Genomic DNA, 23,637 nt, shown 5'->3' with positions numbered 1-23,637 from the left:
GAAGCTCTCTATTTATAGAAGAAGGAGAGCTTCTAAAACGTATTGTGCAAGTTATTATAAAGGTTCACGTGCTGTAAAACAGATGGAAGAAGCTTGGGAAGCAAGCTATAGCTGTCAACTCAGCAAAGCAATTGAAGAATATGGAGTTGCTGAACGTAGTGCAGAGGCCGCTGGGCACCAACCGTCCATTTGTGCTTCTTTGGTTTTCTTACGTGGCAGCCTTCTTGAGTTGCATAGACATGGTTCCTCCCTTTTATTAATATTCTACAAAAAACAATGTAAAAGTATTTAGCAAAGAGAACATTCTAAGACTTTAGAAAAGATTAAGTCCTTTATTCAACTTCCCTTTCTTGGTCTTAGAGTAAAGTTGATACTTCTTTGGATGGTAAGTCCCTAAATGGGTTGCCATCACGATGCATATATGGAGCAGCAGAGTAGTTTAGCTTGATTCTTTTTGAGTTTTGAACTTGTAATATGTTTCCATTTTTAGTTTTCATTTGTTTTCTTGTAAAAGGCCATTAAGACCAAGTGTGTTTGGAAGAGTCCTTGGTGCTCTCTCCAATCTTGGCAATTTTCTTTGCTTGCTTTGATAGTAGACGTGAGTGTGTCTTGTTAGCCAAAGCTACAAGCCTCACCTAGGATTTCCTTTGTTTTATCTTCACGCTTTAGGCTTTTGTTCTATTAGAAGTCCGAAATTAGAACTCTAGGTGTTTTATCTTTCAGTTTGATTGTTTGAGTCCATTTTTAAATTCAATAGTGAATCTTACTTTGAAAATGGTCAAGTAAGTAACCTTAGACATTTTGGCTGGGTAAGACTTGGTATTTAAGCGTCCTTTGGCTCACCTCTCTTACTTGGGAATTATCTCTAGGTAAAATCTTAAACCTTTTCAAACTAAGAATCCACTTTTGAAATTAAAAAGATGTCTGAGGAAATCATGATCACCAAAAGAGAAATAGAAATGAGTGAGCTTAGGAACTTGTTTGCCCAATACATGAAAAATCAAAATGAAGGTGAACAAAAAGAAAGAAGGAAGGATGAAAGGTACAACCAAGCTAGGAAAGATATTCCATTTTTTGGTAAAGACATTAGTGCTTTAACATACTTAGCTTGGGAAAGAAAAATTGATAAAATACATCACTTTCTTGCTAGAGATAGTGAATCCTTTGCTCTTAACATGTATCTTTCTAGATTAAAAGAACATGGAAGTGAGTGGTGGAATCATAGGCAATATAGTGTCAAGAAAGGTAGAAAATCTTCCATTCATGATTGGTATGAACTAAGAGCTTGCATGAGAAGAAATTTTGTTCCTCCTTTAGCCAAGAGAGACCTAGAATTAATGGGACACCTCATTCAAGAGAGAAAAACATTTATGAAAAGTCTAGATGGTTTGTCTAGTAGGGAAATTGAATTTAAAGAAAAACTTGAGAAACTCTTGGATAAGAGAAGAAAAAGAGAGACTAGAAGGAGAGAAGAGGAATTAAGAGAAAAGATAGAAGAAGAAAAAAGAAAGAGAGAAGAAGAGAAGAGAGCAAAAGATGAGAGAAGAAAAGAAGAAGAGAGAAAAGAAGAAGAAGAGAGAAGACAAAAACAAAAGACAGAAAAGGAGCAATTGCTACTGATGGCAAATTCTACTCCTACAATTCAAAGGGAACCAAAAAGGGAAGGTTTCCAATTCTTTAATTCTTCTTCAATTATCTTTAAGTCTTTGAATGATAACTTCTCTTTTAAATTAATTGCCATACCAATTTTCATTATACTACCCTCTTCAAAATATGACAATTTAAATCTTGAGTTATTGTTACCCTTAAGGATACAAGAAACTCAAGATAAAAGAGAAGTGACTAGTGAATTAGGACTTTCAAATTTTCTTAAAACTATAAATCAAAATATAGAAAGTCCCTATTCTAAAGTTACTCCTATAAAAGAATTCTTTCTTGTATTGATACTCATTGGAGATATATTTGATGCTTATTGTAGGTATATTTTTGATCTAGGAGGAAAGCAATCAACCAAAGTTGTACTTCTTTATATCTTCCCAATTTGAGGACAAATCGTTTTTCAAGAGGGAGGGTATGATGGAAACCCATTTAGGGATCTTCATTCAAAGGAGTATCAACTCAAGCTAAGGCTAAGAAAGGGAAGTTGAAGAAGAACTTGTAAAGGCTTTCCTGAGTTTCTTTCTCTAAGTCTTATAAGGATTCTCTTCTAATATGTTTCTATGGTGTTTTGTAGGGTCCAATAAGGCTAGGAGATCATTGATTAACCAGCCAAGAACACCTTTGATCAAAGGAAACAAAAGAAAAAAAAGAAGGCAAAATTCTGGATGACTTCCGGATTGGAAACTAGCTTTCCGAATTGAAAATAGGCAGTAGAATGGCTTCTGGAGCACGTTTTGGCTCAGCCAAAACCCTCTGAAGCCCAATCGCGCGAGAGACATGTTTCCCATGGGTCTTTGCTGACCTATTTTGAAGCATGGCACGCATGCACCAATCAACTAGCTTTTTTGGCTCGAAATGTATTGTATTTTTGGGGGGAAACTTGGTCAGATTAAGGGCTCCTCTTCACCTATAAATAAGAGGGCCAATACCTTGTAAAAATCACTTTTGGATGTAATGAAATGCTGCAGAATTGTTTGCTTAGCCTCTTCTATCCCTTAGTCACCTCTGAATTTCGAATTCAGATACTCTCCTCTAGCTTCCTTCCTTAGTAGGAAGGCCTTCTGAGCTTGGAGGCATCATACACACACCACACCAGTAATTGTAGCTCCAGATTGGAATCAAAACTTTGAGTTGATGTGTGATGCTAGTGATTATGCTATAGGTGTTGTGCTTGGCCAGCGAAGGGAGAAGGTTTTTCACACTATTTATTTTACGAGCAAAGTTTTGAATGAAGCCTAGTTGAATTATGCCACTACAGAAAAGGAATTTCTTGCTATAGTTGATAACGGTTGAAAAACCGTTATTTTTATACTTAATTTTGATAATCAATCAACCTTTTTTGACTTAGAAACTTGCTTTAACTCATGTTTTTGCTTTAGTTTTGTGAATAAGAGAGTTGAAGGTGAATTTAATCGTTTTGTGCTAGATTCCCTTGATTTTGTAGGCTAATTGAATGATTTGAAAGAAGAGTTAAAGTACCGACTGGTTGGAATGCAGAAAAGTCAACCAGAAACCAGAAAAGTCAACCAGTCAACCAGAAAAGTCAATCAGTTAACCAGAAAAGTCAACTAGTCAACCAGAATGCAGAAAAGTCAACCAGAGTGCAGAAAAATATTGCGCTGAGTTGCGCTGAGCGGTAATTACCACTGAGCGCCACTTTTCAAGTGCCGAAATCACCGCTGAGCGGCAAAAACAACAACTGAGGGGCAAAACTGAAGTGCCATACTTGCCGCTGAGCGACACTTTTATGGGCTTGGGCCTAATTTTCTGTATTTTTTAGAATAATATATAAGGTTTAGGACGTCCTAGGGTTTGTATCTTTGGCTGGGATGAAGCAGAAACACACTTTTCACCCCTTGGGGGTAGAATTGGAGATGGTGACGGCTCTCCTCTTCTGTTTCTCGGGTTTTTCTATCTCTTCCATTCTTTCATTCCATTGTTCATCTAGTTCTTCCGTGACGATGGAGAACTAAACTTTTATTTTGTTGTTGGGGAATCAATTTAAATCCTTAGAAACTCTCTTGTATGGAATTTGTTCTTCAAGATCATTTTTATGATACATGTTTTCTTTCATTAATAGTTAGGGTTTTTCCTCTTTGCTTAAAGCATGCATGGTTTAACTCATTCGATGTCATGATTATTGATTTTGTCGATATGGACACATACGGGAAAATCTAGATCTGGGGAATCTCTCCCAACAGTATATTACAAACCTAGACATAGGAGTATGATAGTTGGTTGCCTTTAAGCTTCTGTTCACTATAATGCATGATTAATTGCTAGGGAGACAAGACATTGTCAACTAGTGATTATGATTAGGCTTTCTTCACCGAGACATCGGGTTTAAAGTAATTTAGAAAGTGGCATTAACATTAATGAAAAGAATGATGAATTCTTAAATACAAGAGAGTGGATAGGATGAAATTGATAAACCCTAATAACATATTCATCTATATATTTCAATTCACGTGTTTTGTTTCTTCTTGCCCATTGATCATCACATGCATACATATTTACTTTTCAGTCTTTTGCATTTGAAACTTACAACAATTTGTTCACAAGTCTTAATTAATCAATAAACCACATAATTGTCTAGGTCGTTAGTCCTTTGGGAGAACGATACTTGGTCTTACCAGGTTTATTACTTGATACGATTCGGTTACACTTGCCGAGGGTTAACAAGTTTTTGACTCCGTTTTCGGGGATTGAAAATTTGTTCATCAATAGTATATGCCTTGGAGAAATTTAGACCTTATCTTATTGGGTCTAAGGTGATCATATACACGGATCATGCAGCTATAAAGTACTTGCTAACCAAGCCAGACTCTAAACCACACTTAATTAGATGGGTACTTTTATTGCAAGAGTTTGATGTGGAAATTCGTGAAAAGAAGGGCAGTGAGAATGTGATTGTTGATCATCTATCCAGTTAGTAAATGGTGAAGTCACAAGTAAGGAGAAAGAAATTTGGGAGTCCTTCTCAGATGCACCACTCTTGTATATTCAACAGAGGCCATGGTTTGCTGATATGGCTAATTTTAAAGTAACAAGAGTAATCCTAAAAGATTTTAATTGGCAACAGAAGAAAAAGTTTTTGCATGATGCAAAACAGTTTATTTGGGAGGATCCATTTTTATTTAAGATCGGAGCAGACGATCTTTTGAGGCGTTGTGTTAATAATGAAGAAGCAAAAGGAATTCTTTGGCATTGTCATGATTCACCTTATGGGGGCATTTTAATGGGGAGAGAAAAACTGCAAAGGTTCTCCAGTCAGGATTTTATTAGCCTACTTTGTTTAAAGATGCTCACAATCATGCTAGAAATTGTGATAAATGTCAGAGAACTGGGAGCATCTCAAGAAGACATGAAATGCCATTACAGGTCATTCTGGAGGTTGAAGTCTTTGATTGTTGGGGGATAGATTTTGTTGGACCTTTTCCACCGTCTTTTAATAATGAATATTTTTTGGTGGCGGTTGATTATGTGAGTAAGTGGGTGGAAGCAGTTGCTCCTTTTCTTTCTCTAGATTCCTGGAGGACTATGTAAATCTGTTTATTTTCTTCTGAGTCTTTTGTTTCTGTGTGTTGAGGTTGTGTTACTTCCCCGATGTCCTTTGAACCATTCCTTGATCTGCGTCTTGATTTTGCCCAGGAGTGCAAAAGACTAAGTGTGGTTTATTTTGATGAGTCAATATTTTCTTGACTTCACTTAGCTTATTGTACTAGATTTCATTAGGGAACTGTGCTTGAATGTCCATTATTTCCCCATTTTTGCTAATTGTGCTTAATTTGACCAGAAACTCTTATTTTAATTAATTTGAATTATCTAAGGGTAATTATTTTCATTATTAATTACAGGGAAATATTTGGAATATTATTTTGGGACATCAAGGGTGCTGCCACGTCATTATCCACATGCCACATCAACATTTTAGATTTAATTAGACTATAATTCCGTTTTTTAGAGCTTTTTGGACTTATTTGCACATTTTGGGCCATTTTTGTCAATTCAGGAGAGGCCCAAAAGTGGGGGCTGATTTGGCAGCCTAGGCTTTAGTGCCCAGCAGCCCCCTACACTCAAGTTAGCTCCTTCATTTGGTATTTTCGTGTTCTACATTTCTAGACAGAGAAGAGAGCTGCAATTTAGGTTTTTATTTCGTTTTTATGTATTGAACTCATTGTCTTGGCAATTTCATAGCTGAATTTGTTTCTGCACTTAAGTTTCTTCTTCATTTTCATTTTATCTTCTTGTTTGGTGCTACAATTCCGTTTTTGTCTCTTGCATTTTCATTCTCTATTGTTGATTCCGTTTTCAGTTTGCATTTTTGGCTGCTGTTACGTTTCCTACTTGCATTTCATTTTCGTTTCCACTCCATTTTTGTTTTATGTTGAGCATTCATTTTCCTTTTCGCATTTTGTTTTGCTAGCTTGAAGAGCGTTTTTGGTGTGTTTATGTGTTGCATTTTGGTGTTGTAATTCGTTTTCCAGTTCTGATATTTGCGTTTTTAATGTTAAGTCGCAGTTCTAATTCGTTCATAATGGTAGCTTAATCGGTTTGGGTTGGTTATTAGTGATTTTGCAACGTTTTCCATGAGATTTTTGTTCTAATACTATTATTCTGCTACTGCCACTTTGTATCGCATTTAATTTGTTATGCACTTGCAGTTAGGACACGCTTAGTGGTGTAATTTGGGTTGATTATCGCTTAGTTAATCTGTTCGGTGTAGGGGCTGATAAAATTGGTGCATTTTGTTTGCTTAATTCGTCTTAGGAAACTCAAGTGATCTTCGCTTAGTTGATTGATTGGTGTTTCAATAGGGTGAGGGTAGCGTTAATTGATTGTTAATTAAGGATTAGAAGTGTTGTATTTGAGCTAATGACCAACTTGTCTTTGCATTATGTTGAATTTCGTGTTGTGGTTTGTCAATTCTAGTCATAAAACTGTCCATAACCAACCCCCCACCACGCGTTTGATCTAATTCCTGAACCATAGTTTGGTCCTTGAGTTACTCACCCTTTCACCTAGGGGTCAATCTCCTAATATTGCACTTTTTGTTGAACATTAAATTTGATTCGGGTACGACCTCGATCACGGAGGCCTACAAGGTCGAGCAAAGGTACAACACCAAAGTACGCCCCCGAAGCTTTCAGGAGGAAGATCTGGTATGGAGAAAGGCCAGAGAAGCACGACGAACGACCTCTCATGGCAAGCTGGCAGCCAAGTGGGAAGGACCCTTCAACATTACAAAGGCCCTTGGAAACGGGGCATATCGCCTTAGTTATCCAAATGGACGATCGATCCCAAATACTTGGAATGCCTCTCAAAATTTTATTTCAGTTGAATGGTTACATGTTGTATTCTTCTTCTCAATGACTAATACAATACCCAGGGTGATGGAAGAGTGGCTCCGAGAAGTGACTAAAGGCGCGATGCGGACTCCTCGAAGCTCCCTCCGACGAGTAAAGACGCAGCGGAATGATGAGGAACACGAGATCGAGGAATGACTCGAATGACATCTAAGGAAAACTGAGAACGAACACAACAAAACCCTAGACCGAGGTTTAATCGGTGGAAAACCTTATAAACATGAAGGAAACAGTAGAACGGTGAGGAATCACTAAGCTGACCGATTAATCGGTGGAAATGGTGTTTTAAACGGTGGAAAGGGGTTTAATCGGTGGAAATCAAAGAACAAATGATAAAAAGGGTTTCAATCGGCTAAATGGAGGGAAATGGTTTGAGAAGGAAGAAACCCTAATGTGTGGTTGAAGATTGAAAAGAAGAACAAAGATGTGGTTCTGTGACTAAGAAGAAGTGAGAAAATAGGAGAGGATGAAACTTACAGAGAAGATGAAAATCGGAAGATGTGGCTTGCGAGATGGAGAAACGAGAGAAAGCATGTGGATGTGCGTGTCTGATGCGCGAGAGAAAGGAGGACGCGTGGCTGAAGAAGGAAATGAAAAACGCTGACGTATGCGAGGTGGCAGCGAAGGAGAGGCGTGGAGGAATGAGTAGCACCGTGAAGTTTGGAGAAATGGAAGAACGAGAGTGTGCTTGGAAGGTGGCTAGAGGAAGTCTTTGGACTCTCTAGCCTGACTTTCAAGAGAGAATTGTTTCTATTTCAGAAAACTTAATTCTCATTAATCTCAAAAGTACCAATACAATAGAGAAGCTGGGTATTTATAGTAACCTATGCTCCTTAAGAGCTAAACTATAAAAGGTAAAAATACAAAAAGAGGACTATGTCAAGTACGATTCCATCATACCCTCCCTCTTAAAAAAAGATTTGTCCTCAAATCTGGCAATCGCCTTATGAAGAAGCTCCACACAATCTTTGGGAGCATGGCCATCTTGGAGTGGCCTTATTCTTTTAGATCTAGTTTTCTTCCTCCTAGATCAAACACGAATCTGCAATACACATCAAATATATCTTCGGTTAATATCAATCCAAGAAAGAATTTTTCTTTAAAAACAAGAGAATAAGAACTTCTAATACTTTGATTAGTAATCTTTGAAAATTTTAGAAGTCCAAATTCAATTTTATCTTGAGTTAATTGTTTTCTTAAAGATAACAATAACTCAAGATTTGAATTGTCATATTTTGAAAATGTTTTCATGACAATTGGTTTGAAAGAGAAGTCAAAAATTGAAAAGTAATCGATTATTGAAAAAGAAGTAAAGATTTGGAAACCTTCCCTTTTAGGTTCCACAGTCTTTGAAAGAATAGGATTTGTCATCAATAACAATTTCTCCTTTTCTTTCTTCTCTCTTTCTTGCCTTTCTCTCTTTTCTTCTTTTCGCTCTTCTTCTCTTCTTAATTCCTCTCTTCTTCTCTCTTCTCTTTTCTCTATTTTTTCTCTCTCTCTCTTCTCTTCTTCTTTCCTTTCTTCCTTTTCTTTTCTCTCAATCTCTCTTTCTCTTTTCTTATCCTTGATCTCCTTAAGTCTTGCCCCAAATTCTAATTCTCTACGAAGAAACCCATGATCATTTAAACTCTCAAGAAATAATTTTCCATCATCAATGCAATCCCTAATGAGTTCTAGGTTTCTTTTAATGCTTGAAGGCAGAAACTTTCTTCTCATGCAAGCTTTTAAATCATGCCAATCACGAATGGAGGACTTTCTACCTTTCCTAACATGATATTGTCTTTCATCCCACCACTCACTTGCATGCTCTTCTAACTTAGAGAGATATATACTAAGAACATAATATTCACTCTCTTCACAAAACCAAGGATTTATTTTATCAATTTCTTTTTCCCAAGCTAGGTATGTTAATGCACTTATGTCTTTACCAAAGGATGGAAGATTCCTAGCTTGTTTAAACATTTCATCAACTTTATCTAACCTAGAAGACCTATATGAATAACAAGACATCTTTGTTTCTAAAAGTTGTTTCTAGTGTAAAGGTATACAAGATTCACACTTAGACAAATCCCAGGTAAGAGAGGTGAGTCATAAAGACTGCTTAAGTACCAAGTCTTGCCTTGCCAGAAATGTCTTAGGTTACTACTAGATAACCTTTAAACTAAAATCACCTTTAAAATCAAAAGACACAACTCACAAACAAACAAAACTAGATTCCTAATTTTCGGACTCTATTGTGACAAGGCTTAGAGTTTAATCTCTTTTAGCCTAAGTCACTCCTAACCGTGAACACAAAAATCAAACAAACACAACACTTAAGAATCCAGCGGACTCTAATGACCCCTACGAAATACACAACTCAAGTCAATATTAAAGTCTACTCCTATGGTGAAGCTTGTAGCTTTGGCTAACAAGACACATTCACCTGTCTAGCTATGTTAAAGAAAATCAAAGCAATCAAGAAAAATTGCCAAGAGTTTGAAAGAGCACCAAGGACTCTTCCAAAGAACTTGGACTTTATAAAAGGCCCTTTTACAAAACAAAAGCTAAGGCTAACAGTAGGCTAACACAAGCCTATTACAAACAAATTGAAGGAAAACAATTACAAAAAAAAAACAAGCTATGCTACTAGTCTTGTTCTTGAATATTCTGGGTACGGTTCACTGCTGCAGGGCTTCACTTAATCAAAATGTGGCCTTCAACTACCTATCTCAGCCTAATCCAGAAATTAACTTGTCCAATCCTGCAACACAAATGAATCAAGGCTGCTGTCACTTACACCCTTAGTAAAACTAGTTTGCACAAAAATATAGGGCAGTAAGAACTTCCCTTTCTCTTGGCTGCACAAACTTTCTAGTGAGATTCTGCAGCTGCTCAATTAAACTCTTGGACAATTTGAATTCCAATGAAAACAACTCTGCACAGACAATTCACACCAATTCAGCAGATCATGTAATTCAACAATGAACAATTTAAATCCAAAAGAGTTTAAACAGTCAGAAGCAATTAAACTAGATAACTCCCTTTAGTTCAAAGCTTCCAAATTAAATGCTTAGGTTGCTGTTTTCTCAGTAATTTCCTGCTCAAGCTAAACTCTCAAACAAATCAGTTCTGCACATACCAAAATCAAACCAGATTCTATTAGACACATGCAAATGGTCATTATACCAGATTCAAAGAAATGTAAAATCTAAGCTGAAACCAAACTGATTAAACAACCACCCAGTCTAATCAAAATCAGATTAATCCAATGCAATGCAGAACAATTCCAATTCAGAATTCAGATTGGCTAATCCTAGTGTACAAAAACTGTCATACCAGATTCAACATTATAGCAAGAATAGTTCACCCAAAACAAAAGCAATTTAAGGTGAAAGAAACTCCCTTCAGTTCAACACTCCCACGTGAATTGTTTTTGCTTCTGGTTACTTAAGCTAAACTCTGTTGAAGTTCTACAACTGTATTAGTGAAGGTTCTGGTCTGCACTCCCAAAGCCCATTCAGTTCAAGTTTCATGAGACTCCTTGTTCAACTTCTTCACTGTTGCAGCTTTTTGTAATTCACTCTTGACACAAAACCACCTATAAATGGCAATCAAAACAAAAACTGCACAAATCTAATTGGTAAGCACAATTCAGATTCAGAACTGAAGTAAGAACACACTCTCAACAAGGATATTTGGCTTTAGATGCAGCCACACAAAGCTCACAAAAATCAGGTCTCTTTGGAAGCTTAAAACACTCAACAAAAATGGAAAGGTTTGGAAGGGAGATTCTCCCTTGGCAGTTCAAGGCTGGAGAGTCTTTCAGACCACCACCACCTAAGATGCTACCAAGCACACAAACCTTCTTTCAAATTCCAGAAACCAGAGTGTAACAAGCTTCTCAATCAAGAATGGCTAGGCTAAGGTCAAAATCAGAAACCAGAACAGAACAGGACAGGACAGCCACAAGACAATGACAACACAACAGATAATGAAACTGACTCAAGATCAACTCTACATCAGATTATGAAAACAAACAAAGCTCAAATTAGAACAGCATATCAGAGTTTACACGTGCAAGACAAAACCAAGACATTCAACAATGACAAGCAAGAAACAAAGCTATTGATCAAAGTGAGCACTCAAACTGAACCTAATAATAGCTCTAGAAAAGATTTTAAAAGCAAATAAAAACCAAACAAGAAGCTGCTGAAATGTTTAAGAAAAATCCAGTTTCTAACAACAATTTCTAATTTTGGTATTTCAAAAAATTACACACTAGACTGCACTGACCTAATTGGTTTTTAAAACTGTTCAATGACTATTTTTATTGATTGTTCTCAATTTTATTTTTTTTATGGTCAAACCTGTTGCTACAGTCCAGATACAAGATTCCAAAAATCAGATTTTAGCACACAAAAATTATGCAGCAACTTGTGAAGGAAAATGGTCAAAACTTGGTGGTCTCAAGAGTGTAAATATGTATGGCAGCTAGAACTCATAATACTTTTGCATCAACAAGTTTAGAGCATGAATTAAAACTAGTTTAAACAATTTAAAGATGCAGAAACAAAGTCTTTCAAAAATTGCAATTGTTCAGCTACCAACTCACTCAAAATAAGCAACTCAACCAACCAAAATTTGACTCAAATGTTGAAACAACATGTGAACAAGTCACAGGACTCAAAAACAGCAAACAAAAGTTGAAAAAAAAATTACTATGAAATGAATGGAAGATGTTCAGCCATGATCTAAATGCCAAACAGATTTAAAAACAGAAAAGGACTCAAGCAAAGAATTGTGCAGATCAGTCAACTGCAGAATTGGTGCAACGAGAGTCTTCCAATGATGCTACCAAGCTTTTTGCAGAAGCATTTCATTGCTTATATGGTAAGCATCAAGGACTAGCTCTTCTTAGACATTAAATCACAGATTCAAATCACCACTTGCTTGCAAATGAACACAACAAAATTTAAACTACTGCTCAACAATCTGAAATTGAAATTGGTGTCACCATTCATGCACTTGAGCTCTCATTGAATTTTTCATAGCTCAATGTAATGTGCAGATAGTGCTCACACATTCAGTTTACACAGATGCAGTGATAAACTAGTTTAAACCAGATTTGAAAACAGTAGAAGCAAATTCACATGACAGAACAATACAGGAAAAGATGCTTAAACAAAAATGACTCAAACAAGACAATTGGACCGAATAAAATGAAATAATACTCAATATAATGACTCAAAGCACAGATTAGACTCAACACAAAATTGAAACCTAAACGAATATGAAGAGATTGAATCAAAGCAAGACAGTGAAAGAAAAACGATGAACAACGCAGAAAATAACGAAACAAAACGCAAAGAATCAAAACCAAACCGAGAAAAACAAGATGAATCACCAAGACATTATCGAAACAACGCAAGAACAGTAGAATCGAAACAGAGACGCGAAACACTTAACTCAGAATTAAACCGAACAACTCAGAATAGAGACGAACCGAGATACTTACCTTCGAAGCGTGTTCGACCTTGCTCTGAATACCACTTAATGGAAGAGTGGCTCCGAGAAGTGATTAAAGGCGCGATGCGGACTCCTCGAAGCTCCCTCCGACGAGTAAAGACGCAACGGAATGATGAGAAACACGAGATCGAGGAATGACTCAAATGACATCTAAGGAAAACTGAGAACGAACACAACAAAACCCTAGACCGAGGTTTAATCGGTGGAAAACCTTATAAACATGAAGGAAACCGTAGAACGGTGAGGAATCACTAAACTGACCGATTAATCGGTGGAAATGGTGTTTTAAACGGTGGAAAGGTGTTTAATCGGTGGAAATCAAAGAACAAATGATAAAAAGGGTTTCAATCGGCTAAATGGAGGGAAATGGTTTGAGAAGGAAGAAACCCTAATGTGTGGTTGAAGATTGAAAAGAAGAACAAAGATGTGGTTCTGTGACTAAGAAGAAGTGAGAAAATAGGAGAGGATGAAACTTACAGAGAAGATGAAAATCAGAAGATGTGGCTTGCGAGATGGAGAAACGAGAGAAAGCATGTGGATGTGCGTGTCTGATGCGCGAGAGAAAGGAGGACGCGTGGCTGAAGAAGGAAATGAAAAACACTGACGTATGCGAGGTGGCAGCGAAGGAGAGGCGTGGAGGAATGAGTAGCACCGTGAAGTTTGGAGAAATGGAAGAACGAGAGTGTGCTTGGAAGGTGGCTAGAGGGAGTGTTTGGACTCTCTAGCCTGACTTTCAAGAGAGAATTGTTTCTATTTCAGAAAACTTAATTCTCATTAATCTCAAACATTTTCTCGTCGCTGGCGCCCACGCCATCGTCACCCGTCACCGCTTCATCGGTCGGTACCTCATCATCGATCGGCTCTTCTACAACTGGTTTGTTCATCCACAGTGGGCGATGCCTCAAGTTGTATTAACTCGTCATCAACAACTTCTTTCTCTATGTCAAAACTTGCGGCGTACAGGTCGGTAACTCCTAACAAGAGGGAAGCTTGGCATAAAGCTTTGTTGAAACCTTCCTCATGTTCGAACACGACTGAGGAGTTCAACGCGGCAATTTTCTCGTCTGCACGGTCGACTCGGCCCAACAAGGACTTGTTTTCTATGGCTTGCTTGGTGGCCGCCACCTTCAACTGTCCGTACTCCTCTGCAAGACGGTCATTCCGGGCATGTGCGTCTCAAAGCCGCTCGACTGTCTCGTCTAGTTGACGCCTTGCCTCGTCCAGATTAAGTTGAAGATCAGCCTGCGTCTTCTTGCACCCTTCATGGGCGGTCTTCAACGCCTCAACCTAAGCTCGAAGGTCGGTAGAAATCTTCTTCTCAGCCTCCAGTTCTTCACGCACATGCTCAACGCCGCGTTGATTAGCAACATACCGCATGTACCATGCCAGCATGGATGCTCGGGTTGACAGCTCCAACATAGCATTGGCTACCTCGCCCTCGGAAAGCGGCTCTACAGCCACCCGTTGGAAATAATTCATGTGAAACTTAGTTCTATCACTCACATTGAATTATGTGCTGAATAGCCCACCCGACAGAGGTTGGGTGACGCTCCCCTCCTTGCGGCTCTTTTTAGAAGCAAACTTATCCCCTTCCTGGTGAGCCTTCCTATTCCTTTCCAAGGGAATGGCTGAGGTAGTAGCCGCCTCAGACGATTGCTCAAGAAAAACATTGAGAGTGGGTTGAGACTGATTGGCCTCAACGACCCCACCGCAGCCGCGCCAGAAGACGAAGGGCGACTCCTCGTAGCAAAAGTCACCTTGCTTGGAGGGGGTGGCTTAGGGGTCCTGCTGGATGAAGGGGCGTCGCCCACCTCCTTTCTTGAAAACATGAATGTGGATTTTCGGGGAGCAGGGATGGACATAATTCCTTAAACGAAGACATAAATTTAGCTAAGTTAAAACCAAAGCAATAAACAGAATGATTAACGAAAAAATACCATACCAAACGTCATTTGATCAAAGTCCACATGGCGGGGCAAAGTATTAATGATCTGAACGACTTCTAGGTCTTCGAGGTTCAAGACACCCATCGGTCGGGCATTTATTGTGCGAGGATCCCTTGTCCAATAAAAGGGGAATAATGAACGTTCGGCCTCGTCATGAAACTCTGAGCAGTCGGACTCTCTTATTATGACCTTCAAGCATTGGTCCTTGAAATTCTTAAAGGAATTAGAAAACGGCTTAAAAAGGCACCTATCTTTGACAGAGGTCAAGGAAACCCATTCTCGCTTGGCGATAGGGCGGACGTGGAAATAATGAAGCAAAACTAGGATCGTAGGAGTTATCCCTAGGGCGGAGCACATAGCCACGAACGCTTGAACCAAGACCTAGCCGTTCGGAAGAAGCTGGGAGGGAGCAACGTTGAGCTCACGAAGGACGGCCGACTGAAACGCCGTAAAAGGTACCTGAACGAAAAGTTGATTGAACAGATAGGTGTACACGAAGAAGAAATCATCCACACTAGACTTTTTTCCGTGATACACCCATTTGTTCGCTCGACTCACACCTAACCTTATCAATTCGGCATCCTCCTCATCTCTAACGATGAATGATCGATCAACCTGCCATTTAAATTGCGCTTTAGTCTCATACTCGGGTGTATAAAGCCCTACGTCGTGAGATGCCCAACCATACCCACGAACGACCGGTAAACCACCGGTCGGAACCTCCTCATCGTCGTCAGTATCAACGCCTCCCCTTAGTAGGTTAAGGGCTACCCCATTTATAACCCTCTCATCATTGTACACAAGGGACTGAGGTTCTGAACTCTCCTCCCGGCTACCACCGGAGACTGCAGCTCCTGCACCCCCCACTAGCTCGGACCTCTTCAGGTAGGAGGACGATACAGAGCTTGGAGAAGAAGACCAATCCATGCCGCCACCACCGCCCCTGCCCGTCGACTCTGACGAAGAATAAACGTGCACGAAAGCCATTACTAATTACCTTGGAAAAAGAATGAAGCCCTTGAATGGACGGTTAAGAAATCAGTATAAAAGAAAAGCGTGAAAATGACAACACCCAACCCCCTATTTATAGAAATTTTTTTGAAAATTGTCACGTCATCACAATCGTTAACATGTGTCACGCCCAATGGCCTAGATCAAGCGATGTTACCACTACCCGAGAAGGAAAACACGCGAGCAAGCGACACGTGTTTTCCCGCCCAAACAAGGGTTCAAGACTGTGCCGACCGGACCTCAAAAACCACCCCGAAACAGGGCAAACCCATTCAAAACCCTGCATCAACTACGGTTCTTAAGGCTTGGGGGGCCTGTGTACCGTATGGGTCGGAAGACCGTACGGTTGTCTCACATTAATTGGACGGATGACTCTGGAAATTAGGAAATTGTTTATCTATAGGACGTCGCTTAACCAAGCGACAAAGCCAGCCAGAAGAAAGTAAAGACGTACGGTCATAGTCAGAAGACAGATTTGGCTACAAGGATTAAGGTTAATAATAATTAGGGATATTGGGCTTAGATTCGGCCGCGATTAAGGCTTTGCTAATCTCAAGCCCATACCGAAAATTATAAATACAGGGTCAAAGGTAAGAGGTATGGGTTCGCATTTATTACACATTTATTACTGCACTCAGATTACCGTACGGGCAATCATTGACTTTCACTAGTGCAAAAACAGCATATAACGTCATGCGTTCAACGTCTAACCACTCAATAGCCAACGTTAAAAGTGACCGGTGGCAATTTTGTAAATAAATGCAATTATTAAACGTCGTTTAGAATTATAATTTGACGTAAAAGATATAAAACGTCGAATGTTTCAGCGTTAGACGTTGAAAGGTTAATGAATTCAATAAAAATTTGAGGGGGAGATTGAAAATTCATTCAATTTATCTTAGCACGGGACCCTCTTCTCTGCTTAAACTTTTCTCGAACGAAGTTTGACGACCATCACTTGTAATCTTTCTTTCATTTGATACAAATGCATGTTAATTAACTACTTTTGTTATGATTTTCGTTTTATTTTCACCGATTATTTTCGTGTTATTGTCCTTCATAAGCGCATTCTGTTTTCTCTCTCACTGGTGGCAACACTTTATTCCGATGAACCCACCTTTTGAAGGTTAGTTTTCGTTTTCATTTTGAAGAACTTATTTGTTGAACTTGTTTGTTGTTGTTTTTTTTGTTGAACTTTTTTGTTGTTGTTGTTTGGTTGAACTTGTTTGTTGTTTCATTGAACTTATTTGTTGTTTGTTATTGTTATTTGTTGTTGATTCTATATTACCGTTCATAGTTCTGTTTTTTAGGTATCGTAGAGTTGTAAAAAAGGATTACAATTAATTAAAAAAAATTGATTAACGTCATATATTAACAAAATTCGACGTTAAATTAACGTCGTATATTGACAAAATTCGACGTTAAATTACCGTCGTTATTGACAAAATTCAACGTTAAATTAATGTCGATTTTTTTAAATTCAACGTTAAATTAACGTCGAATTTTTTAAACTCGGCGTCAATTTAATGTCTCCCAAATTGACATCGTTCTCGAATTCGACGTGAAAAGCCAAAAATATTTGACGTTGTACGCTGTTTCTATACTAGTGTTTGGCATCGGAGAACCTTTGGCAGGTACACCATCTGAACGACGAACAAGAGATTGGAGATTGGAGCAACGACCGAACGGAGACTGAAGAACATTGTGTAGGATTTAGGTGACTCGATCCTATAACCGGATCAACATACATTGATTAAGAAATGTAAGAAGATATGAAGTTATGAATGTGATCAGTTACTTCATTGGAAACATATTTTTGTATAAGGATTGATATACTTTACCATTATGTAATGTAAAAGTCCAATTAGAACGTGAAAGAAAAGAAACTTTATATAATGCATGACAAGGTTATATTCTTACCGAAATAAGAAACAAGAGCTTGTAACCTAAGTGGACACATTCTTTAAATGTGTAGTAGTTACCTGTATTCTTATATATTTTGTACCATTTCGGTTTAGAGTATAAAGATATCATTTTAATAGATTTATCATTTTAAGTTTGAGATGTAATAATTAAAACAAAAATTAATGAAATATGTTTTGATATGTTTGAAGGAGTATTTTTGAGTTTATATCTAAAAGTTAAAATGAATCAGTAAAAGATTACATTGTTGGATTGAACTAGTTCAATTTTTATTTAAAATAATCAATTATTAATATATTATTCTGGTGAATGTATTAGTTGGTAGGTTGTTTTTATTCCAGATAATGTACTATAATCGTAAATAATAAATTATTCAAGAAGAAGCAATATATGTTTGAAAATGGTTTCTAGGTTCTAGTATAAACGAGTGTTACATGTATACTTTTAATGCAAATTACAACCTCCAACAAGATTGAAAATTGGTACATAAAAATAATAAAAATAAAACAATGGACTTGACAAGATGTTATATTATGACACTGTGGAGAACAACCGTCTCAATAGTAAGTCCAGGTCCAAAACCAAACAAGACACCCCATTCAAGTCCTTCACCTGTGGTTTTGAGTCCATTTTCAGCTGATTTCCTCCTCATCTCATCCAAGATGAAAAGAACACATGCACTTGACATGTTCCCATACTCACTAAGCACATCTCTAGTGGCCTTCATCTTTTCAGCTTTCAGACCCAACTTTTGCTCAACTTGGTCCAAAATTGCTGGTCCACCAGGGTGTGCAATCCAGAAAATGGAGTTGTAATCAGAGATGTTCAATGGGTTGAAGGCTTCAGAAAGTGCCTTTCCAATGTTCTTTGAGACAATCCCAGGAACATCCTTAAGGAGGTGAAATGTCAGTCCAACTTCACGAAGGTGGCCATCAATGGCACCATCACTGTCTGGAGCAATGGTCTGTGCAGTCCAAACCAGCTCAAACAATGGCTTCTCAATTTGTGGAATGGGGTCAGAACCAACAATCACTGCAGCTGCTCCATCTCCAAACAGTGCCTGTCCCACAAGACTGTCTAGGTGGGTGTCACTAGGGCCACGAAACGTGACTGCAGTGATCTCAGAACACACGACAAGCACACGTGCACCCTTGTTATTCTCAGCCAAATCCTTGGCCAATCGAAGAACCGTGCCTCCTGCAAAGCACCCCTGTTGGTACATCATGTACCTCTTCACAGAGGGGCGAAGTCCCAAGAGTTTGGTTAGTTGGTAATCAGCACCAGGCATGTCGACGCCACTGGTGGTGCAAAAGATCAAGTGTGTAATCTTGGACTTTGGCTGCCCCCACTCCTTTATGGCTTTCACTGCAGCGTCTTTCCCTAGCTTTGGTACCTCTACCACCACTATGTCTTGCCTAGCATCCAAAGAAGGTGCCATGTAAGCACACATGTTAGGATTCTCCTTCAAGATGTCCTCGGTGAGATGCATATATCTCTTCTTGATCATGGACTTGTCGCACATGCGCTGGAATTTCTCTTTGAGGTCGGTCATGTGCTCACTGTTTGTGATTCTGAAGTAGTAATCGGGGTAAGTTCTCTGGTCAACACAATTTGGTGGAGTGGCAGTTCCAATGGCAAGGATGGTTGCTGGACCTTCAGCTCTTTGAGCCTGACGGATCTCGGATACGCTAACCATCTCACTTTTCTTCAATACAACTTAATGAATAGGGGATGTTAACGAGGGAATTTAGAACCAAATCAAGCACTACTTGGTTGCTGAAGTTGTGTGTTTGAAGATGTTGGAGGAGTTCGCATTTTATATGCATGCAGGGGTGGCTTAGAAGTAGGGTAGTTGGAAGCATATTCATCAGTTTGGTACGTAGCATGTTTTGGAACACCATCTCTGACCCCATATTTAACTCATTGCTTCGTTCATTCACTGCTACGTTTTATGCTCCTCCACCCTTTTAGATTATTCTGTCACTGTTACGTTTTTCCAACTTTTTGTATGTTTCTGACTTTTGAGTCAACCTTGGTACCTTACCAAGAAAAGTCTACCACTTATGGTGGTATGGTAGGTAGGCTTTTTAAATTACATCAACGGCCACAACCAAATTAAATTTAAATCTACGCGTAGAATTTCGCCATGTCATTGGATATGACTATCCACTTTTTTGATCGCACACCACTCTCTTCGTTTAGTTTATTGTATGTGTTTGGTGACATCGTAGGTCATGGTCAACCATCATATGATGAATAATAATAAAAAATTCACTTTACTCATCTTTTGTTTATAATATAAGTCTTAGATAACATTTCTGCACATGGATATTGATCTTTCTAAGAGTACCACCGAAACATCTATTGTGCTGACGTGTATCAATATTATTTTATGTATATACAATTTTATTAATGAGACATTAATATTAAATGGATCACCTCTTACTAATTTATTAACTCGCATTTTAGATGCATCTATAAAGTTAAGCTATATAAATATATATTAGTAAAAGATGTTCATATCTTAGCTATTTCAAAAAAGTTACATAAGTAAAATTATAGAATAAAATCATATAAGGTCAATCTCAATTCTCTAACTTTTGTCTTAGCAAATCTTTTCCGCGTATATGATTTGTCCACTTTTATTTTGTAATTGGTTATACACAATTTACAAATTCCGAGTTCATAAATGGTTTTCTTGAATATTGAAACCTAGGGTTAGGTTGTAAATGCATCTCATTTGAAATTTTATACAAAATGTTATAAATAAAACAAATTTGCAGATTCACTTATAATTATGGTTGTTGTTCTAGTTTTAATTTTTTATATTTATAATAATTTTTTAGAAATCAATATTGTATAATATTTTAAGTAAACTAATGGATGAAAGATTTAAATGTATGAGAAAACAAACACTAAAATATGCATAACGAAACTATATTCATATCTTTTTAAAAATGTTACATAAGAATATCCATGACGAAATTTATCTAGATTAATCTATAACCGCATGTGGGACTTACACCATTATATTATAGTGTGCCAAGTAAATATTAAAATAAAACTATATATAAAAAGTACAAGAAGGATAAAAAAAATTATAAATTATACTGAATATATATTATGAACCAAATACATCCATTTAAATCAGCCTTATCTATATAATTATTCTCAAAGCTCTATTGGATTTGAAACATGAAATATAAAATAATTACAAATATTTTTCAAAAAAAATTTATTGAACATGTCTCGCCAAAAACGATTACCTAATTTATTCAAGCATTTTGTTTTATCTAAACATGGACCTAATTTCCATAAGTGAGATGAGTTTATTATACAAGTAATTGTACAACCAACTATATGAAATAATAATTGTACGACCAATTTTGTGAATAAATTTTAGTTGAAAGAATTATATGCAGAGTTAACATAAAAAATGGTTGTAAAATAAAGGCTTAATAGCCTATTTTGTCCCTAGTTTTGATGAATAATGTCAATTTAGTTTTTCGTTTTAAAAGTGTTTGAAAGTAGTCTTTAATTGTTAAATTTTGTGTCAAAATCGTCCATTCTGTTAAATAGAACCAAACGGAGTTAAGACATTGATGATCTGGCACTCAATAGAGTGGTAACGTGTCAATTTAAATTTATATGTGTGGTGACGTGTTAGTTAGACGTTGACGTGTAGGGTTTTTTAATTAGGAAAAAATTGATTTAGGGCATGACATCAGAATGAGTTCACGAACGTCGGTATCGCCTCCCTCGTATCGTCCCAATCAATCTCCACCATCGATCTCACCATCAACACCCCCACCCGAATAAGCGGCGGCCCCACCGCCCACACCGAAATCGATACCAGCAGCGGCATAAAGAAGAACGTCAGGAAGAAATATGTCGCCACCGTCAGCGCCGTAATTCCCGTCCTCCCGCCCTCCTGAATCCCTGTGACGAATCGATGAACACCATCCTCTCGTCCTCCCGTCCTCCCGCCCTCCTGAAACCCACTAGGCCAACCCAAAGTGTGGGGCTTTCCTTTCTGTCACGCAGGCAGAGGATATCGCCCAAGGTTGTTCCACCAGGTAGCAACATAAAGAAGGGGCAGATGAAAGAAAAGGGTAAAGTTTTCAATAGATTTGGGCACCAAATCACTGGAAAAAAAAATCAGACATTGAGGAAATGAGAATACCTCCCTATGAGTAATCTTATCCACATCAATTTTCCCTCTTGCAGATACTTTTTTCTGGGCCACAACACAATTGATAGAGCCAACAACATCTGCTGAGAACCCAATGCCAGGGCCACACCAAACATCTTGAAAATCCACACACCCACCCAAGATTGGAACCCTCTAGAATCCCATCATGGATAGTTTTGTTCTTGCCGCCGCTGGTGGTTCTATTGTGCTTTTTCTTTCTTGTTTTCTTCCCTTCCCAATCGATGGTTGAATTGGTTGCTGCAGAAAGTTGGTTTTTTTCTTGCTTTGGGCAGTGACATTGATGGTGGGGTGTCATTATTGGAGGAGGGAGTATTGTTGGAGAAAGTAGAGAGGAACAAGGAGGATATGGTGGACTTGCCGCTAGTTGATTGGATTATAGAAGAGATTTGAGGGTTTAGATCTGTTTCTGGAATGGGATGGTGGTGTTGATGGTTGAATTGGTTTCTGGTTCTTTTCCACGTCAAACGTCTAACTACGTAATACACCACACATGTAACTTTAGTTTGACACGTTATCACTGCACTATGCCAGATCATCAATACCTTAACTCTGTTTGGTTCTATCTAATGGAATGGACGATTTTGACACAAAATTTAATAACTGAAGATCACTTTCAAACACTTTTAGAACGAGGGACTAAATCGACATTCCTCATCAAAACTGGAGACAAAATAAGCTATTAAGCCTAAAATAAACTACCGTTAATGAAAATAAGGATGTGAAAATAATGTTATTTTAAAAGACTGTATGGACACCTACAAAGATATACTGAGTATAGAGTTTAAAATGTTCAAGTAAACCTAATAGAATAGGAATTGGTAATATGGTTATCTTGGATTAATGTACACAGTGTTAAGTGGATAAAAATAACGATAATGATATTTTGACAACACAAAATGACATGTAGATGATATTAAAATATTGTAAAAAAATGTGTATCTAAAAATAAATTGGAAGTCTTAGACTTTATTCTTAATCGTGGTCTTAACTATATTTTTAGACCAAAATAGTAGCGGTAACGCATATTTTACATTCGTGGAGTGTACAACCTATTCACACTATACATATTAACGTAAAATTATTATGACTCCGAAGGTGTGATGACAACGTTCAAGAACACTGAGTAATTAAAGAAGGATTATACTAAGTAAAAATAAAAATTTTATTTTTTAAGCATTGCTTTTCACCAAAACATGTACATAATTTCCATAAGTGAAGATAAGTTTATTATACAAGTAATTATAGAACCCAACATATAAAATAATAATATAACAACTTCCATCGAGTTTTCAAAACTTTTGATATGTTTTAATTTTTATGGTTTAGATTATAAGTAAAGAAAAAGGGTATATTCTTTCAATAATAAGTTATTGTAAGTAGGGCTAGACATAAGTAAGTAAACTATATTAAACTATACTAAATTATAGTTAACTATAGTTTTAATAAACTAAAAACAACTGAACTATTTAGATTATATATAAACTTTATTGTTTAACAGTTCTTATACCAATTAACTAATAACCAAATCCTTTCAAGATTATTTCAGTTTTATAAAACTCCTTACTTTTCTGTTTAAATTTTCCACACAGCTTTTTCGGAAAATATTTTATTTTAGTTTTTAAATATTGTTCTTTTGTTTTTATCTTTAAGATAAATTAAATATTTTTAGACTTTATACTAATCATATAAAATATTATTTCTATCATATATTGCATAATATAATTTTTACATGTTATCTATTAAAACAATTCATATTTAGCTAAAATCATTTATCAGAAATTAATGTAATTTCAAGAATAGATTATTGGAAGTTTGTTTTATTTAAAAAGTTTACTCTTAATCCTCCGAAAAATACTTTAGATTTATTTCAAACCTTATTATATAAATAAAATTAAATAACTTTATAATATTTTCTATAAACAAATAATTAAAATTAACATATAATTCTAATAAATTTTATTTATTTTTGTTTTTCCTTTATGTTTTTATTCTTTTCCCTAATTTTCTTTCT

At 37.1% G+C, this 23,637-nt stretch overlaps 1 protein-coding gene across 1 annotated transcript; it reads right to left on the bottom strand.

The window, feature by feature from the left end:
• Window positions 1-17,825: 17,825 nt before the first annotated feature.
• Window positions 17,826-19,239, bottom strand: LOC108331740 (chalcone synthase 17). Its single transcript, XM_017566644.2, has one exon. It carries the CDS (start codon window positions 19,107-19,109, stop codon window positions 17,940-17,942), a length of 1,170 nt encoding a protein of 389 aa, XP_017422133.2. The 5' UTR covers window positions 19,110-19,239; the 3' UTR covers window positions 17,826-17,939.
• Between the last annotated feature and the right edge of the window lie 4,398 nt (window positions 19,240-23,637).

The sequence above is a fragment of the Vigna angularis genome, chromosome 1 (assembly GCF_016808095.1).
Source record: "Vigna angularis cultivar LongXiaoDou No.4 chromosome 1, ASM1680809v1, whole genome shotgun sequence".
Classification (NCBI taxonomy): Eukaryota; Viridiplantae; Streptophyta; class Magnoliopsida; order Fabales; family Fabaceae; genus Vigna; species Vigna angularis.
The sequence above is the reverse complement of the archived record's forward strand: the minus strand, read 5'-3'. Positions and strand labels throughout refer to the sequence as shown.

Coding starts and splice junctions, on each gene's coding strand:
- LOC108331740 (XM_017566644.2), bottom strand. CDS start 19,109: ATGGTTAGCGTATCCGAGATCCGTCAGGCTCAAAGAGCTGAAGGTCCA.